This window comes from Danio rerio, chromosome 7 (assembly GCF_052040795.2).
Source record: "Danio rerio strain M-AB ecotype USA chromosome 7, GRCz13ab, whole genome shotgun sequence".
Lineage (NCBI taxonomy): Eukaryota > Metazoa > Chordata > Actinopteri > Cypriniformes > Danionidae > Danio > Danio rerio.
This window is the reverse complement of record NC_141027.1, coordinates 17,977,088-17,991,024: the sequence shown is the minus strand read 5'-3', so window position 1 is coordinate 17,991,024 and position 13,937 is coordinate 17,977,088. Positions and strand designations below refer to the sequence as shown.

The following is a 13,937-nucleotide window of genomic DNA, read 5'->3' as shown; positions in this document are numbered from 1 at the left end:
ATATTAGTTTTCATGTTAATTTAACACCTAAAGATTTGTCTGGTGAATGAACAGTACACTTTGCATTATCTTTAATTTCAGACTGCATTCCTGTAGCTCAAAAAGTTGACCATATAGCTATGCCTGCATAAACCTATTTTTATGCGCATTTAGGACATGCATATAAAAAGGCAAGTTTGATGCAAAATGGTTGATGGAAACACCAAGATGTGCATAAAAAAAACGTATGTGCATAACTGAGTGCATAACACATCTTTTATGCGATGTTCCAGTTTTGAACAAATATAATTCACATCTTTGAATGGAAACATAGCTTATGTTGCTATGGCAAGGTCTTGGGATGCTCGATTTACATACATGATGATATACTGCACTCTACTGCAATATATTTCATTTTGTATGAAAACATCTACCGAATATGTAAATGTAGCCATATTAAATAAAAAAATAAAAATAAAATCTATCTAGCAGTATATGAACACAAGGAACAGGATCCTTATTTAACACCAGACAGCGTCATCCATACATATATATTTGCCCACACGAGACTAGAACTTCCTGTCTGCATCACTAGACAAGTACTCTCTTTGCATCTTTATTAGAAGTCTCAATTAACACCCTGTGATAAACGACGCAAGCTTCAATGAACCAAAACCATCTCAATTATAGTGCAAGTCTGAAACACTTCAATTCCCTCTTGCTAACGAACAAACAGCACAGTTGCATTTTGCTTTGTTTGAACTTAATGCACCACAAAAAAAAGGCAAGCTAACATAACTTCCTTTGGAAAGCATGCATCATGCTTGTTTTATTCTAAGAACTGCAACGAATCCTCATTACCGCTTTTGTTCCAACACAACATCATTTTGCTACATGTTTAGCAAGCTAAATTTACAATGAGAAACATAAAAAAACACCTGAAGTAGACTCTTAATTTAAAAACATTTTCAGTTCTGCCATGCCTCTCTCCTGAATTCCTACATACGACAGTGCACATACAAGTATGAGTTAGATGGATACAGCAGAGGATGACAAGCATACAGCCCTTAACATCTAGAGGGTAATAGTAATATTTGCTACAGTTAACTATTGAACAGTGAGGCTTGTTTGCATAGCAAGAGAGTGACATTTAATCCAAGAGTTCCGTGAGCACAAGTGACCTGGACAAAGATGATTTCTCAACATGTATTCTTGTGATCAACTATTAGAAACCATTTATGTATTGGCTCAATGCCAATAAGCACAGACTATGTCTACACTAGTTCAAGCACTATTTTAAATTGCATCTTTTATTATTAATTTTGGTGTTCTGTTTTTGTCTTGTGAAGACAGAGAATTATATTGATGCTCTCCCTAGAAGTTAAATTCGAAAACACTGTTTTAACATGGAATTTGTTTCTTGATTGTGACACATTATACTGATAAATATCTGTTAATACCGGTATTGTGTCCTATATTTGATGTTCACTTCATTTCATCAGCTGCAATTTTGACCAAAAATACAACATGTATTGTGTGTGACGTGGCCATATCAATGAATCTGGAAATATTTCTGCACAATAAATGCATGTTTCTGTCAGTAGTGTAGGATTTATTTATTTTGCTTGTATCATCTCAGTAAGCTATTATAAGGAGTTTTCCAGTGGATAAAATTTTTTAGAAAATGCTTGAGATTGAATACGGAGTCTGCTTTTTTAAAACGCAATGTATCATCAACGTACGCACTGCCAATTTATTCTTAAAAAACAACAGGGAATTCAACTGAAATGCTGTCGATTTTAACATTGGAATGCAATGCATTCTTTCATATTAACTAATTCACCAGAGTGTAATGAAACAAACAAACAAACCAAAATTATTGGCTGTTGATTGGTTTTATGCCTAAGCAAATAAATGTTCTACAAACCACTGCAATTGTCCCAGTGTTAAATTAAACGTTAGTACAATAGCAAAAGAATACAAAATTGTGTACATTGTGTACAATAAAAAATATATACATACATACACCAATATTGTTTAGTTTCATGCTGTTAAACCCAGTTATTTTATATTATATTTTCATTACTTATCATATAACAATACCATTATTGGATGTGAAAATAGGATTAAAATTGAAACTGCGAAGATACTGAAATTGTTTTCTTTTTTTTATAAGTGCAATTAGATCACATAAGCATGTTACAGTAAATTATATGTGACCCTGCTGGACCACAAAATCTTAAGACCTTAGACTTTCCATTGATGTACGGTTTCATTGATGGACTTGACAGAAAGTCTATTTGGAAAAGTCTGTTGATAGAAATTGGAGTCTAATTGTAAAGTCCATTGATGGAAAGTCCAATTGGAACGTTCCAATTAGAGCTTCCATTGATGAATGGTTTGAATCTGAAGATCTGGAACCTAAGGGCTTTAAAAAATAAATATAAAGAAAGTCGCCTTTAAAACTGACTGAACAAAGTGCCTAGTAACTCAGTAAAAATTAAGTTTTAATGCAACTATTCCAGTATGAATTTTACAAATGTAATGTAGGATGTATGTCATTTTGACCCATACAATGAATATTGGCTATTAGACATGGGCCGGTGTAAGATTTTGACGGTATTATGATGGTTTCACTGTATGACTGTATTGTGATTTCTGCTCTAAAATATATTCTATTTTTAATGTCACAGTAAAAAACAACAACTTTTTTCAGCATTAAACACAATACACTTTATTTTAATAAACATTTAAAATATTTTGGACCAGTTAACATGTCAGACTAGATGATTAAAATGAATCATTAAACTCTTGGGGTATAAAGTAAAGCCACTGCACTGCTCAGCTCTATAGCATGTTTGGATGTTGGTTTTTAGCCGATTTGTTTTTCACGTTTGTTGAATCGTGGGCTGGCCAATATCTTTTGATGTGGAGATACTTTTGCCCTAAAAAACTAAATAAATAGTCATGAAAATACATAAAAGTCTTAAATGTACCATAGGAACGGTATAACAGAAAATTGATGGTTTTAAAACCTTGACTTTGTATCTGACTGACTGCACTTCGTTTGAGCAAAATGTATCATCCAGGTGTCACAGATGTAAAACATATTCAGGATCAATCATGCATTTTTTGGGGGAATGCAAAAGCTAAACATTTTCCGGAAAGCAGTACAGGACTTCACATCCAAAGCTTTGCAAATTCCATTGGACAACACACCAACACCATACCTGTTTGGTACAGAATTGAAAAAGACACTTCATACTACTTCTACAAAGCGACTCGACATCATTTCTTATCTTCCAAAAAAATGCATTTTGCTCAATTGGAACCAACAAAGGCCTCCAACATTTAAACTGTATATACAATTCTTAAATAAAACAATGAGCACTGAGGAAGGCATTGTGCCAAAACATCTGTGTCTTTTAATCACCCGTTGAATGTAAGAGAAAGAAAAAATAAAAACAGTACGAAGAAATTACTTGAGTGCGAATCATTAGCTTTTTTGAATAATAGCATTGACAAGATTGACAAACCAAACCAAAGAAGTTCCTAAAAAATTGCAAGTGTACAAGGCAAACTTCAGCAACTCTACGCACGTTAAATGAAACAATGCTCTTAAAGCAAAATACAAACTGCTTAGGAAACAAAAGAGATGTCTTTCAGAAAATATGGATGCCTCTAATGGCTGAATTTATTTTCATAATAAGTGTAACTTTACTCAAATCACAGCAAAACTTCATTTGTTTATTATGATTTTTGTATTCTGTTTGTTTTTTTATGACTTTTGTTGCAATACTTGTGTCTACTGATATCCTTGTCTTTGTCCTTTTTTGTTTGTATGTTCATTAAAACCAAAAACAAATTTGGATGGATGGATGGATGGATGGATGGATGGATGGATGGATGGATGGATGGATGGATGGATGGATGGATGGATGGATGGATGGATGGATGGATGGATGGATGGATGGATGGATGGATGGATGGATGGATAGATAGATAGATAGAAAGAAAGAAAGAAAGAAAGAAAACCTTGACTTTTCCAAAACTCGGTAAACCTTGAAACAGTTATCGTGTCATGCCTATTGCCAGAAATATTCCAGTGCAACATCACTTTTTTTTTGTAGTCCACAGTCACATAAATGTGAATAATGAATAATTTTCTACTTAATGATGCATTTTTTTTTTAAATAGAGGTAGAAATTTAATCTTCATGATTTTAATCATGACACTTCCGCACGGGTTGTCGGTCGAGCAGAGTTACTGTCAAACGCCAGTTTCTTCAAAAGAGACAAATATTGACTTATGATTCAGCCTGGCAGCACTAAACAGCAGATACCTCAGTCGATCACTAATGCATTCTAGGAAGCTCAATGACAAAAGCAAACACTCTGGTCAAATGAACTGAACAAAAAACAGTGACAGCATTTGAGTCACAAACCTCCAGAACACAGAGGTGAAAACGCAGAGATGCAAAGCTCGAGGCTAAATAAGGAGGTCAAGTCCAGTGACCTACCGAAAGCAGTACCTGGGTGTGCAAACCTCCCCAAACACTAACGAACAGCGCAGTCAAGCTACGACAGAACATCATTACAGTGCCATCCCACACAGCACCTTCATTGGAGAAAACGGTTCAAATGACAGTTGTGAGTTGACGCAGACTTCTTCTTCGTCTGAACCCAGTCTCGCGTCGTAAACACTAATACATTTTGACAAGCGTGTAATAAGTGAGTTCTTTCCTGCAGAACTCGCTGCATGTTCAATCTGCAACTGCAATAAAGCAATCAGCGGCGTCTGCTAAAGCAACACAGGCTGATTGCCGTGACCTATTTACGGCCGATTCACGGATTTAAGAACGTAAAGGCACTGTAATGTAGATGGTTACCAAGCCGTCAGTCAGTCAGTGATGTTAACGCATATTATCATCACCAGCATCTTACAGACAAAAGACATATGAGAGGCATATGTAGGAGAGTCTACAGTAGAAGTGAACATGTATGATGGAGAAAACTTCAGCTGGATAGGACATTATACGCGCCTTCTGCATATATGAGAATAGAAAAGAGACTTTTTTTAGTACTAAACACTATTTCTAGGTTAACCAAGTGTAAACATGCGTGTAATACACCTTTAACTAAACATTTTGGATTATTTTACTGCTTCCTTTCAAACAGGTGACGAAACTGAAAGTGCGGCGAGTCTCCCATATGATTCAGTTGTCAAAGGTTTGACAGATTGACAGAGTTTGGGAAACGTGCACGACAAAAACTTCAACATAACTCTAGAAAAAGTAAGTAAAAAGCACTATAATGGATTAAACTAACGCAAGGCTTTCTGTATAATTAGCTCATTTGCTTGCGGCGGCTAATTATTAAAAAGAAACCAAAACTACTGAGTTAAGAAAGACTTTAAGAGTCAGCACGAGTTTTTAAACCTTCACAAGTGAACTTTAATACATATATTAATAATTAAATTCGAGTTATCCCGAATGCAGCCGTAACGAAACTAGCCTAGCCTGCTTAGCAACGGGATTCCGCTCATTGTAACTAAGGCGGAAACAGCCGCTCGCGCTAATGCTAATGCTAACCCCCGCGAGCCTGCTGCTAGTGTTAGCCTTAACAATAATACTCACCTCCAACTCGGTACATGTTGGCCGCCATTCTCTCGCTCTCCTAAACAAACGCAATAATCGCAGATTCCCTCTTCGTGGGAGTCAAAATGTGTATCCGAACGTGGTGCTGGTTCTTTATATCCTCGCGTGTGCTGGCGTACTTCCCCCCGTCGCGAGACAAAGCCGGGACCCGGCACGGCGCTGCCGCTCTGGCGGGTAAAAGTTTAAAGTTTCCGCTACAATGTTTCTCCGGATGGTAAAAAAAGATCGCGTCTTTGTTTCGGCGCTGCGATAAAACTCCCATCGAAGCCCCTCTCAGACATTCACACTTGACACGAGCCCTTGATAGCCAGCCCGTCTCTCTCTTTCTCTCTCACTCACTCCACTCTTCCTCCCATCCTCCGCTCCCTGCTTCATCCTCCTCTTCTTCACCTCCGCTCTGTTTCACACACACACACACACATACGGGCGCGCGCACGGGCACGCACCCCCTCTGCAACGTCATTTTCGAAAGCTCGCAACGTCACGTCGAATTCGGAAAACTCCTGGCAAATATACATTTCAGTCAAGAAATGGGCTGAAGCTAAGCCGAACTGTGAACATTTTACAAAGGAGACTAAACAGTATGGCACTACACTGTGTAACATTAAAAACAGATAAGCTAAAAAAAAATACATTTGAAGCATTATGCAAATTTAATTTGATTAAATAAATATTTTGTTTTTTATTATCCTACCCATCTACAGAGCTTAGCATATATAAGTGCACCCCTCACAAAACTATCTTTTACATATATGATTTTAATAGAAAGCTTACAATATTATATTTGTGGATATACATTAGATTAGTCTGTACTAAAGCTAAATCTGGAGCTTACCTCACAAAATAATTTACATTAACGGCCAAAAACTAGTACAACCAAATTTATATGATATAGAAAAATATTAAATACACATTTAAAAAAAGGAAAAATCAGACAAAGCAAAACATTATATTTTTTTGAAAAGTTTTGTAGGTTGTAGTTATTTTGGAATATTCATTCATTCATTCATTTTCATGTCGGCTTAGTCCCTTTATTAATCTGGGGTCGCCACAGCGGAATGAACTGCCAACTTATCCAGCAAGTTTTTACGCAGCGGTTGCCCCTCCAGCCGCAACCCATCTCTGGGAAATTTGCAATATTTAGCTTGAATTTAATTGTATTATCTTTCAATTTCTAAATATATTTGGTGACTAAAATATTATTTTAATAAACATATCTGTCTAATAAATCTGTTTTGTATAAACACACCGAAATACACTGCCTATATTCACTGAGAAATGGATAAACATATTCATTTCATTTTCAAAATGGGGTGTACTCAATTATGCCAAGCACTGTATTTATTTTACTCCTGGCATCTGTTTATACTTTGATTGTGTAGCTAATAAAATCATCTCATTTTTATTTTGTTTTATTTGTTCATAATTGTTGTGAAATGTTCACTCACCGGCCACTTTATTAGGTACACCTGTCCAACTTCTCGTTAACCCAATTTTTTTGGGGGGGGCTGCAACTCAATGCATTTAGTCAGGGTCAAGGTGATCTGCTGCAGTTCAAAGTGAGCATCAGAATGGGGAAGAAAGCTGATTTAAGTGACTTTGCACATTGCATGGTTGTTGGTGCCAGACAGGCTGATCTGAGTATTTCAGAAACTGCTGGGATGTTCACGCACAACCATCTCTAGCCTATCCTAGTATTGTTGCTGACCATGTCCATCCCTACATGACCACAGTGCACCCATCTTCTGATGGCCAAGCGTGAATCATCGGACACTGGTGTTTTGATCACGATATTAAGTTACTCAAATGGCCTCCACAGTCACCAGATCTCAATCCAATTGAGCACCTTTGGGATGTGGTGGAACGGGAGATTCACATCATGAAATCTCTGAGGATTATTTCCAGTACCTTGGAATTTAATCTATGACACAAAGGATTTAGGCAGTTCTGAAGGCAAAAGAGGTCCAACCCAGTACTAGTAAGGTATACCTGATAAAGTGGCCAGTGAGTGTATATTATGTACTACGTTTGTCCATATTCACAATAAAAAAATAAAAAAAAAGGAAAAAAAAAATTTCAGCTCCAATTTCTTTTCGTTCATTTATTCAATCATATGCTGTCGTAGGGTTTATGCAGCTTTAAAATACCAATTGTTATTTAATCTTTATATCATTTTCCATTATCCTTTAAGTTTTACCCAAGAGCGTTTTAATCATTAATATTTTAATTAATTTTAGTATAACGACTTGCTGTACGGGGTGACACAATGGCTCAGTGGTTAGCACTGTCGTCTCACAGCAAGAACCTAGCTGGTTCAAGCCCCAGCTCAGTCAGTTGTCATTTCTGTGTGGAGTTTGCATGTTCTCTCTGTGTTCGTGTTGGGTTCCTAAAGGGACTCCAGTTTACCCCAAAGCCCAAAGACATGCGCTATAGGTGAATTGAATCAACCAAGTCGTAGTGTCTGTGAGTGTGTCTGGGTGTTTCTCAGTACTGGGTTGCAGCTGGAAAAGCATCTGCTGTGTAAAACACATGCTAGAATAGTCTGCGGTTCATTCCGCTGTGGTAACCCCTGATGAATAAAGGGACTAAGCTGAAGGAAAATGAAATCAGAATCAGAATCAGTGGTTCATTCTTACATAAATATCTCAAAACAAAACGCATGTCTAAAGTTAGTGTTAACAATTAAGTGACACTTCACTTGCATTTAGTATGTATTTAAAATTATTTTTAGAATTCGAGTATAAACACAATAAGACACGTTTAATAAAAATGACACAATTATTACTCATTTTATGACGCTTTTGTTTATTTTTGTTGTGGTTTATCATAATTCATGAGATAACATTGTTTATATGAAGTCATTCTGAAAACACATGACACAAAACAAGAAAACATATTCACTATTAATATTTAGTGCATACTTAAGTACATTTATGGGTCTCATCAGACGATATCAATAAAGGTTAATCATTCAGATTTCTTTCAAGCAAACCACTAATTATGAACACACTAAAAGTTCAGGTGTACTTAATAATGTGGCCGGTGAGTATGTATATTGCTGTTCTAAACCGGTTTACGCTCAGTCAACTTTCCTGCAGACATGCCTTCACTCTTGAACAACGCAAGATCAGATTAGAACGGAGAAAACTGACGCAACACTGCCATCAACAGGTCGACAGAGCTCATCACAGCCATCATTAAAAACTCTTCCTCGTATTGTCCTCTAGATGTCATTTAGCTGTCCTGAAAGCTCCATTTTCACATTTAATTCCGAATTTAGAAGTACAGACAGAGAAAAAAGCTTACTTTAAAGCATATTTATTGATTAAAAATCACATATATTTCACATTGTTAAACACGCTGACTCCATAAAACACAAGCCTTTTGGATGTATTTTGGTCAAATAAAGTCAGGAAAATCCTGCTGTCAGTTACACCATGCTTCACAGCGACACATGAGTTTTGGTTAATAATGCAATAACACAATTATGCATGTAGTATTTCATGGTCAGGGAAAAACAAATCAATGCGGATGATTAAAATAAGCATATGAAAGGCATAATGGCATAAACGAGCACATGTAAATGTAGAGGTACACTGAGGAAAGAATCATAAACGTAGAAAGTAAAGATTGTTTTATTTCATTCAATAAACCCTTCTGTTGTGATGCACTGAAAAGACAGAAATTCAAATTATTGTGGGAATAAGTTTTTGTGGCAAATTTTATTTTATTTATTTACTATATACAAAAAACTGTAATTTGCATATAGTATATAAAACATTTTAAAATATTTTAAAATATTTTAATAATTTAATAATAAATTATGAAAGTTCTTTATTTGGTCATTAAAAACTTTAATAATTTATTATTAAATGATTAATAATATCAATTTATTATTTATTTTCAATCATAAATGTAAAACATATTAAAGATTGTCTTATTTCATTTAAGGAACCCTTGTGTTGCACTGGAAAGACACAGCAATTGTATTTATTATTATTATTATTAATTTAATAATATACTTTTTGAATAATATTTTGTGCCCAATTTTTTTGGCCTTAAAAATAAGTTGCATACAGTGTATAAAAACAAGTAAAATATTTTAATAGTTTAATAATTAATTATTAAAAAGTTTTTTAATTAAAATAACTTAATAAAAAAACTTTTTAAAATGTATTGTTTATTTGTTTTATTTCTATTTATTGCTCAAATTAAATGTAGAACATAAAAGATTTTTTCATTTAATTTAATGAACCCTTTGGTTGTGATACACTGAAAAGAGAGAAATTTCAATAATTTATATGTTTGAATAATATTTTGTGCCCAATTTCTTTGGTCTTAAAAATAAGTGGCAAAAATCTGTAATTAAATTATTAAAAAAGGTTTAATAATTTAAAAGAACTTTAAAAAAAATATTTGTAATAATTATTATCATATTTATTATTAATTTCTTTTGATATTTCGGAATGCAATGTGACATTTCACAATTTTTTAATAACGCCCACCATGTAAACTTTCAACAGGGTAACATCAGTTCATGAAAAAACGTTGGTAGTGAATAGCTATGCAGTATGTATATAACTTCTGCGCTGTGTCACAAAAGCTGGCATAACCTACCAAAGGCTTCCTGTCACATCAGATTGAGCAGTAAGATATTTCCTCCTTGTTTCATTTCCTGGAATATCTTCATGCCTGTTTTTGCCCTCTGGATTCCAGGTAAATAAGTCTCTCTATGTTCCATTTTCTGGAGGAGAAGCAGCAGCTGAATGTTCTTTTGGTTCCGCAGTCCCCGCCCCTTTCATTCGCCATTGGAGGATGCAGGTGTCTTTGCCGCCCAATGATAGGAGGTGACTGTCATTATGCGTAAACCGAACGTTGGTCACGTGACTACCATGGCCTTCATACTTATAACTTGGAGCCTGTTACAGAAATTGGAGAATAAATGATGATATTTGATGTATCATAAGAAATGTCAATTATTAATGTGCATTTTGTAACTAAGGATACTATATAGATAATATATAATCACATTCATAATAAAAGTTTGTTTTGACAATTTAAGTGTGTTTACTGTGTATATTTATTATGTATATATAAATACACACATGCATGCATATATTTGAGAAAATGTTTATATATATATAGTTGTATGTATGTATATATGTATAGTTTTGTTTCTATGTGTGTATCACATTTACATGAAATATATATATACAGTTGAAGTCAGAATTATTAGCCCCCCTTTGAATTTTCTTTTTTCTTTTTTAAATATTTCCCAAATGTTGTTTAACAGAGCAAGGACATTTTCACAGTAAGTCTGATAATATTTTTTCTTCTGGAGAAAGTCTTATTTGTTTTATTACGGCTAGAATAAAATCAGTTTTGATTTTTTAATGAACCATTTTATAAAGATAATTGGTTCTGTAGACTATCGAAACTATCGGCTAATAATGTTGTCCTTAAAATTGTGTTAAAAACAATTAAAAACTGCTTTTATTCTAGCTGAAATAAAACAAATAAGACTTTCCCCAGAAGAAACAAATATTATTAGACATACTGTGAAAATGTCCTTGCTCTGTTAAACATCATTTGGGAAATATAAAAAAAAAAAAATAAATAAATTTTAAAGGGGGGCTAATAATTCTGACTTTAACTGTATATATATTGCTAACTTTAACTCTCTTAACACAAGAAATGAATATTATTTTTGCATAAGAGCCATTTTCAAAACAATCATTATTTAATAAAACAGTCTTTTTCTGACAATTCTTTTTGTTAAAACCATATTGTTTCCATGTTTTTTTTATCTGCATTTACCCCATTTTTACTAATTAAAAAGGGAACAAATTCAAACAACAGACAAACTATGATGCAAATGTAAATACACTTTCATCAATATAAAAGTAATCAAATAAAATGCTACTTTTTATCAAATTGACATTTTAAGGACACAAAAAGGATTAATATATATTATATTTAATATTTAATAATATTCAGATTTTAAAAAATTAATTTTGCATGAAATTTCACTTTTAAATCAGCAAAAACAAAATCAATGTTTCATGCTGCAACGGTTCGGCATCTGCTGTCCATATACTTGTTTATTAATTCAATTCAGTCCAAAATTAAATCTACACTAACTTCATTACCCATGTACAAAAAGGCAACATTTTAAAACAATGTTCTATCTTTTATTAAACAGCATTAATGTGCGAATATCGAGCTCCTTAAAGCAAAGGCCTTTTTTATTTAATTATAATTTTTTTTTTGATTATTCTGAATTGTTTAAATGTATCTCTTCTGTGTCAAAACGGACCTAAATGTGTTGTGCGTTATGCACATGGCATCTAATACACTTTATTGTATTTTCATTTGAAGATAATTATATATATTTTTATTTTGTGGTAGTGACTGACCTTTGGCTTGGGACAAGGGTACTGGAACAAATGAACTTTACAGAAGTCATCGGCCACTGCCACCATTCGCTCACTGTGTGATCGACACAAGGCATTGATGTCTGTCCCGTCTGACCCCTCCAGCCACACACCTACACAACATCAGTACATCAGTACACAGGGGAAACAGCATATTCACAAACACTTTACCAATCAGAACCAAACTCTATAAGAATTAACTCAACACATTTAAACAAGTATTTAGAAAGTTACGTCTGTATGATTTATCATGCACACTACTGTAAACCAAAACAATAAGATACTAATAGATGTTCAAAGAAGCACATTTGAATGTTTACATCTAAAGAAATGAATGATTTTAAAATGTTGTACAGTTGAGGGCAAAATAATTAGCCCTCCTACGAAATATTTATTCTTTCTCAAATAGTTCTCAAGTGATATTTAATGGAGCAAGGACATTATTTCCAATAATATTTATTCTTCTGTTTTATTTGTTTTATTTAGGCTAGAATAAAAACCATTTTAAGGTCAATACTGTTGACCCAAACCCATCGCTATACAATAACTCGCCTAAATATCCTAGTTAAGCCTTTAAATGTCACTTTAAGCTGAATACTAGTGTCTTGAAAAATGTCGAGTCAAATGTTAAGTACTGTCATCATGGCAAAAATAAAAGATGTCAGTTATCAGAAATGATTTATTAAAGTTGGTGTTAAAAAGGTTAAAAAATATAAAATAACTAAAAATGAACAGGAGGGCTAATAGTTCAGACTTAATAAACACCGACTGCATGTTTCAAAATACACAACATTTTGTTTTAAATCAAATTGAATGTTAATTCATTACAGTTATTTTGTTTACATAGAAAGCATAATACATGTAAGCTAGATGCCTATGTTAATCTGTGAAAATATGGGTGAAATAATCAGTAAAAAATAAATGTATATAAACTGAAACAACATACGTTACTAGACCTGTGCTTATTAAAACACTTAAAAGAGCAATTCATCATAATAAATGTTATTACAGTTTAAATCAGGCGTGGGGAACGTCCGGCCTCCGGGCCGTATGCGGCCTGAGAGACCATTTGATCCGGCCCCATCTGTCAATTCAAAATCACCCCTCAGGAAAAATAATAAAAATAAGTTTCTGTTATAGAAAGTGACAGTTGTACACATTTGTTGCTCAGTTTCACATGAAAATGACTAAAAGCATGTGCTGTAATGTAACGTTTGCAGCACGGGATGTGCATCATTCATGTTTTCAATAGCTCGAACGAGACCACATGGCATGCTTCTGTGTGTGTGCGCGCACGCTTAGCCTCGGAGACGAGCAGAGCACACACATCTAACGCTATCTTAATGTGAGCGCTTTAATGGTCAAATACATGCACATTTGTGTCGGAGCGCAGTGTTTAGTGATTATTCATATCAACCCTCATTTGTGTAATAAACAAGAGAGTTAAGAAACAAAAGACACGTGAAAGAGAAACCATATCAGAGCCGCACTATTCTTAAAGTGACAGTGCGCAATATCCCTGCTGCCGACTGTTTTTATTTTTAATCAAACAACAAAAGGACAAAATCACTCACTGCTCTTGATTGAAGGACTTTTTTAGCTAAAGTTTTTTTCTTACAGGGAAGCACAGTTTGTTTCATATTTTTATTCTACTGTATTTATTTCATTTTCCTTATTTACAGGGAGGAAAATAACTGTGCATATATAAAATCCGATTTATTTGCCCTCCTGAATTATTAGCGACCCTTTCCCCCCAATGTCTGTATAATGGAAAGATTTATTTTCAACCCATTTTTAAACATAATAATTTTAATAACTCGTTTCTAATAACTGATTTCTTTTATCTTTGTTATGATCACAGCACATTA

At 34.0% G+C, this 13,937-nt stretch overlaps 2 protein-coding genes across 11 annotated transcripts in view; both read right to left on the bottom strand.

Annotated features, from left to right (window-relative positions):
• Window positions 1-6,026, bottom strand: part of mta2 (metastasis associated 1 family, member 2) — a 36,616-nt gene extending 30,590 nt beyond the window's left edge. For 7 of the 8 annotated variants that reach the window (XR_015494594.2, XR_015494595.2, XR_015494591.2 and 4 more), the window contains exon 1: window positions 5,615-6,026. Coding sequence is in view for 3 of the 8 variants with exons in the window: in XM_087258852.2 (XP_087114978.1) it covers window positions 5,615-5,642 (28 nt within the window). In the remaining 5 variants the exon portion in view is untranslated. 8 annotated transcript variants of the gene reach the window in all.
• Window positions 6,027-8,937: 2,911 nt separating this feature from the next.
• eml3 (EMAP like 3) overlaps window positions 8,938-13,937 on the bottom strand; it is an 87,666-nt gene continuing 82,666 nt past the window's right edge. For 2 of the 3 annotated variants that reach the window (XM_087260694.1, XM_087260695.1), the window contains 2 exons: window positions 12,052-12,182; window positions 8,938-10,554 (listed from right to left, as the gene is read on the bottom strand). In XM_087260694.1, coding sequence (XP_087116820.1) covers window positions 10,366-10,554; window positions 12,052-12,182 — 320 coding nt within the window. In that variant the 3' untranslated portion in view covers window positions 8,938-10,365. Of the gene's footprint in view, window positions 10,555-12,051; window positions 13,914-13,937 lie in introns of those variants that run through there. The other variant, XM_087260696.1, reaches the window with a different exon arrangement.